This window comes from Taudactylus pleione, unplaced genomic scaffold (genome assembly GCF_031769625.1).
Source record: "Taudactylus pleione unplaced genomic scaffold, aTauple2 ptg000102l, whole genome shotgun sequence".
Taxonomy (NCBI): Eukaryota; Metazoa; Chordata; class Amphibia; order Anura; family Myobatrachidae; genus Taudactylus; species Taudactylus pleione.
This window is the reverse complement of record NW_028284504.1, coordinates 3,649,977-3,655,976: the sequence shown is the minus strand read 5'-3', so window position 1 is coordinate 3,655,976 and position 6,000 is coordinate 3,649,977. Positions and strand designations below refer to the sequence as shown.

General features: G+C 43.7%; 1 protein-coding gene across 3 annotated transcripts in view; it reads left to right on the top strand.

Annotated features, from left to right (window-relative positions):
* The first annotated feature begins 870 nt into the window (after positions 1–870).
* The window catches only part of LOC148525649 (myosin light chain kinase, smooth muscle-like), a 114,024-nt gene continuing 108,894 nt past the window's right edge, over positions 871–6,000 (top strand). The window contains exon 1 of one of the 3 annotated variants that reach the window (XM_088470679.1): positions 871–1,044. In XM_088470679.1, the coding sequence (XP_088326805.1) occupies positions 1,040–1,044 (5 nt within the window). In that variant the 5' untranslated portion in view covers positions 871–1,039. The remainder of the gene's footprint in view (positions 1,045–6,000) is intronic. The other 2 variants (XM_088470681.1, XM_088470682.1) reach the window with 2 other exon arrangements.

Below are 6,000 nucleotides of genomic sequence, written 5' to 3'. Positions count from 1 at the left end.
GGTTTTGGGGGGTTGCCGCAATTTTGCACCCCAAAACCCTGATTCTGCACTTTTTCCGCCGGGTTATCAATTGCCAATACTTTTCCGCTGGTTACAAGGCGCAAACTTTTCGCACCAGTGAAAAGTCGGACAAATTGAATATGGGCTTAATGGAAAAGGGGGAAAATGACGTCACTGGCGAAAAAGTATCGCGGAAACTGACTTTTCGCTTCTAATTGAATATGGCCCAGAAGGTGCATACACACAAACGATTTTTTTAACGATTATTGTTAACTATATCGTTTAACGTTCAATCATTGAAAAATCGTTCACTTTCTAAGTTAAAACGATGAACAATTATCGTTCATGCGCGTTCACGTTTGTAGTTTGTAGTTCAGTCAGACTGACCAATTTAATAATTTTCATTAAGGGAATATGCAAAAAACGTTTGTAGTTCAATAAAATCGTTCATTACATTTAGTAAATGAACGATTTTAGTAAACGATTTTTGTTCATTTTTCCCTTGAAAAAATGAACGAAAATCGTTTACTAAAATCGTTCATTTAGCACTAAAATCTGGTAATGTATGGGAGTAAATGACAATCAATCATTTGTTCCCAAACACTGGAAAACAGACATAAAACGGTTGTTCAGACTAATTAGTTAAATCAAACAAATACTGATTGAATGCTGATTGTCATTTGCTCCCATACATAACCAGCCAGGTTGAACAGATAATCTCATAATCCAGTGGTTCTCAAACTTGGCCTTCAAGACCCCACACAGTTCACATTTTCCAGGTCACTAGCAGGTGCACAGGTGTATTCATTATTGCCTGACACAGGTGGAGGTAATTATTTCACTTGTGATTCTGGGAGGAGACCAGGAAAACATGCAATGTTTGGGGTCCTGAGGACCGAGTTTGAGAACCTGTGTCATAGTGTGTACCTAGCTTTAGTACAGGGTTTATTTAAAGTGGAAATCCCCTTTAATAGAACTCCACCCTTTAACAGCAGGTGTGCTCACCTAACTACACAAGAGAACATTCTGCTTGCAAGGAATGAGGTAGGCTAATATTTTTTAAAAACTAAATGTGATGAAATTGGTAGTTCTCTAAAACAGTTCCAATCATCTTTTTGCCAGAATGTGTTGGTATGTTGTTGATGCATTGGTGTAGAGTGTATAATTTTATTTTTTTTAGCATGCAAAAAGGTTTTCTGCATTTTTCAGTGTGGTTTTTTTTCATTTTGTTCGTTTTTCAAAAATGGATTGTGAGAAAGTAATGGTGCATACACACGGTCAGATTTGCTAGGTTATCAATAATGATGAACGATAACAATAACTTTCATTAACGATTTCTGACCAGTATTTAAATGAATGATATCGTCCAAAACTGACTGCAAACACAGTCGATTTCAGATATCGTTATCTGACATGCGGGCACGATGTAACTATGTAAAAATCTGACCATGTGTACCCTCCATAAGACTTCTTCCCATATATTATACTTGTGGTGTTTGTGCAGGTTTTTAAAAAAAAATATTTGGCCATGTGTGGTAATGTTTACTCCACCATGGGATGAGGAAGAAATGCATGTGGTTCCACAGAGGCTTTCCCTGTGTTTTTGTTCAAAAAATATGAACAGCCGCATGCATGTGACTATACACCCCACTCTAGGCTTTCTATATGCCCTGGTTTTCCCAGGATCGGTCGGGATGCTGCTGGTCAGAATACCGACAGCAGCACCCAGACGCCCATAGGGAACAAGGTAAGTCTACCCCTCTCCCCTTAACCTCCCCCTCCCTGCACCCTAACCCTCGATTCTTATCGTCAGGATTCTGGTGCCAGGATCCTGGCGCTGTTGGCATTTCATATGCTGGGATGCTGACTACATCCCCTTCTGAGCATGCCAACTCCAGTATAGTCCACACTACACTGCTGGGCACCTGTTCGGAAGTACTTATTACCGGCATTGCTTTAATCCACCGTCTCCCATATTGTTTGTGTTTTTTTTTTTTTTTTAATCTATTGTATTCCAATGTGTATATGTAATATATATGTGTGTCCTGGATTTCTTTTGAAATATAGCAACCCTACACCTATCGCATGTTTATTAGTTGGCACATGGTGTTTTTTTTTTTTTTTTCCATGTTTTATGCATTGATCAAATTTGCTTATAATTACCTTGAGGCAATAAAGCTGGCCATACACCAGACCAACCATCCAATTGGAGGTGGTTGGAATAAAAATCCGGTAATGCATGGGAGCATGCTCCCAAACACTGGCAAATGGATGAAAGCTGCTGTTCAGACAAGGGCAGGTGTGTGTGTTTTTTTTTTTTCAAATCGATTTAACCAACTTGTCTGAACGACCTTTTTCGTGTTTTCTTGTGTCAGGGACCAAATTGCTGATTGTCATTTGCTCCTATGCATTACCGGATTTTCATTTCAACCAACCAACTAGTTGGAGGAAAGTTGGCCAGCTTAAGAAGGGGAGATGTATTCAATCTTCAAGTGAGATAAAGTGGAGACCTTGCTCATAGCAACCAATCGGCTTCTAGCTATCTTTAGCTAGCACAAACTATAATTTTACAGTTAGAAGGTGATTGGCTACTATGTGCAAGGTCTCCACGTTCTCATTCTCCACGATTTTATACCCCCCTCCACCATACAGAGAACTGTGACAAGGTGAATGCATGGAATATCTGTTTCTGTTCAGGCAATGATTGTCACAAACTGCAGCCGCCGGGTCCCTTACTTGGTCACTTGGTTCCCCGCTTCATGCTCCAGTTCCGTGACAGATCTCCTTTGTCTTAGTGCAGTATTTGTCCAGCTGCGGTGCCTACTACTCCTCCCTGCGGCTTCTGACATACTCCCTGGCTTCCACGTGTGGCATCCCCACAGGGGGCCGTAACTACGGTGGTGCGGCCAGGGCAGTTGCACAGAACACTAGATGCCCTGAGGCGGAGCCGGCCACCACCACAATCTGTATTTTCTGGGTGCCTGCTGCGATGAATGTTATGCAGCAGTGTGCCCAGGCAGCCCTTCTCCCTTCCGGAGGCTGTGACTGTCCCAGCTTCTGGTGAGGGTGCTGGAGACACAGACTTGGAGGTGAGGGTGCTGGGGGACACAGATATTGGGGTGCAGGAACTTGGGATGCAGGCATGAGGGTGCTGGGGATACAGAAATAAGGGTATTTCCCTCCCTGGAAGACCATACCCTTTAAAGAATGATGGGGGCGCGCTGATAATCTTTCTGGCACAGAAAGATTAAAAGTCTAGTTACGGCTCTGCATCCCCACTGGTGACGGCTGGTGGGTGTTGCCATGACAATCTGGATCAGGCGCCACTCCATCCACCAACAGGAGACCAGTATGCTGATGCCTGCATCCAATCCTTGACAAACCAGGGGTATATAACTATTCTCCCTGCACACAGCGCTGGCCAATGCAATGTTGTCCACAGCCTAGCTATGTGCTAATTCAGTGAGCTCCTGCAGATTTCTAATCTCAGCCAAGAGACTCCAAGTGCATTTAGAATCTTGCTGCACTACTGGCTCCAGTATTCAGGCCCCATTCTGGTATTCAAGCATCTAGTCAATAGCTCCTCCGGGTTCCAAGTGATCCAATGTCCTACTGTTTCTAGCCTGGTAGACGTACCAAAGCTCATCATATGCAGTCTCTGCACTTGTGTGCCTCAAGCACCTATCATCTGATTCATGTCAAGACTCCGGCTGTTCCACCCGTGCCCTTCAGTTTCCAGCAGCCATATCTTGCCTACCAGTAACACACAAGGGTATCCCATACACTTCATATCTCTGTCCGTCCAAGAGCAGGAACTATTGAAGGCCTCCCAAGTTTCAGCTGCTTGCCCCAGATCCCATTCCAGCCAAAGACTCCAGTCCGGTTCAAAGAACAAACACAAATGTGACCATGATCCTAGCCTATGGGGACTGCTATGTTGCTGACAGAAATTAATAGACTTCTATAAGTAATGTCTAAACTTTGAAGTTAGTGCTACAAAGCTGAGGTGATCTGAGCAGCGCTGTTACTACATATATCCAGATTCCATATACTGTACATAGATATTTATTTTTCTTCAACATAACAAAGATTAAAATGTTAGGTTCATGCAGTGGTAGCCTTACAGTTCAACCAGAGTGTTGCACAATAGGGTTACTGTTCACACTGGTCTTACACTGGGGTAGGCATATTGGTCATATTAAAAAATGGCAAACATGAAACCCAATTATTATAAATACCAAGGGCTATTTTTCTGGAAAAATAGCTTCAGGAACTGTGGGAGGAGCTATAGAAAACAATTATATATTAAAGTGCTTAGAAAAGATGGCATTCAAAGGGGACTTTAAAATAAACTTCTGGAATCTTATGGAAAACACATTTTGGTCCAGGACATTGTCATAGTTAATGAGATGTTCAGGAACTGAGTTCATGCTGAAAAGTAGCACTGTAAATAACTAAATACCCAATGTCTATGCACACAAACCACTGTCGTTATATGCATGTTTTTGGAATTACAATGAAACATCTCTTAATCAGAAGAGCTGGTTTAGGACTACAGACGGAGAGATGTATGTGTAGCTCTACACACGGTGGGCCTGATGCAGAGTCCCATGCAATCTGCTCACAATGCCAATGTTCACATAATTCAGCAATTTTAGTTTTTAGTTTTTTTATGAAACCTGGCACTGCGCATGCAATACAGCGTGTACATACCAAGGTGCTGTAGCGATCGATTGAGATTGTGGGGTTTATGTACTAAGCTGTGATAAGGTGCCAGCCAATCAGCTCCCAACTGTAATTTTTCAAACACAGCCTGTGAGATGACAGGATGACAGTTGGAAGCTGATTGGCTGGCACTTATCACAGACTTATCACTTTTCACTCTCACTTATCACTGCTTAGTACATAGACCCCTGTATCAGAAAGATGCCTTAACAGTGATGGGCTTTCCTGGGTAGTGACTAGTAGTTCATGAAAAAACATACTGTACTTGCCGACATTCAGCTCCCTCCTTCTGGCGGCCTCCGGGAGGCTTGGCAGCCTTTCCGGGGGGCTGGAAGTGGCACCTGATATTTGGGAGGCTCCCAGCCAAGGGAGGGTAGGCAAGCCTGTGCAAAAATGGCCTGTTCAGTGGGCTTTTTATTGGAGTGTTGCGGGCATGTCAGTGCAAGCAGCTGCATTTGGAGACCCATTTGTAAGCATAGGAGGTCATAGTCAGATTTAGAAACTGCACCTACTCTAAGGTTGGTGCAACCGATGGTGGTGTATAAGGACGCACCATTACACGTACGTATCAGTGTGCATGGACACTAAAAGTGGGCATCTCAGTCCTTGCCCATTTGGCTGCGCAGATGTACACAATTGAAGGAGTTTGCAAGGCATTTGCATAAACGCACAGACAGGTGATCACCAGTAAATGCTGCTGCATGTGACTCTGAATCGGGCCTAGTATCTGGTTTAGTTACATACATACACTGTGAAGACTGTGCACCTAACAAATTACTCACCTTTACACCACAATTCCATAACTGCCCCATTTCTCCATAGAGAGCATGGCTATTATGTTCTAAGGCAGGGGTGGGGAACCTTTTTTCTGCCGAGGGCCATTTTGATATATATAACATTATTCGCGGGCCTGGTGCAGGCCATGCCCCCTCCATGTGATGTCACATGGAGCGGGACCACAATCACCTGTGATTACAGCAATGCTCGTAGCATCCTGATGTTCTGGGGAGCTGTAAGGGCAGAAGTGACCGTCTGAAGTATCCTAAGGACGCTCCAGGTTGCACTGCTGCTTAGATTCTGGCTGCAGGGTGCCATTCTAGGCACCCTGCTAGCCAGATGAGGCTAGCATAGAAAAGCTCAGAGGGCCAGACCAAATGACTCTCTGGGCCTTATACGGCCCCCAGGCCTGAGGTTCCCCATCCCTGTTCTAAGGGGTCTATTTAGTAAGTTTTTTTTTTTTTTTTTCCATACAATTATGTAGAAACTGCTGGTTCT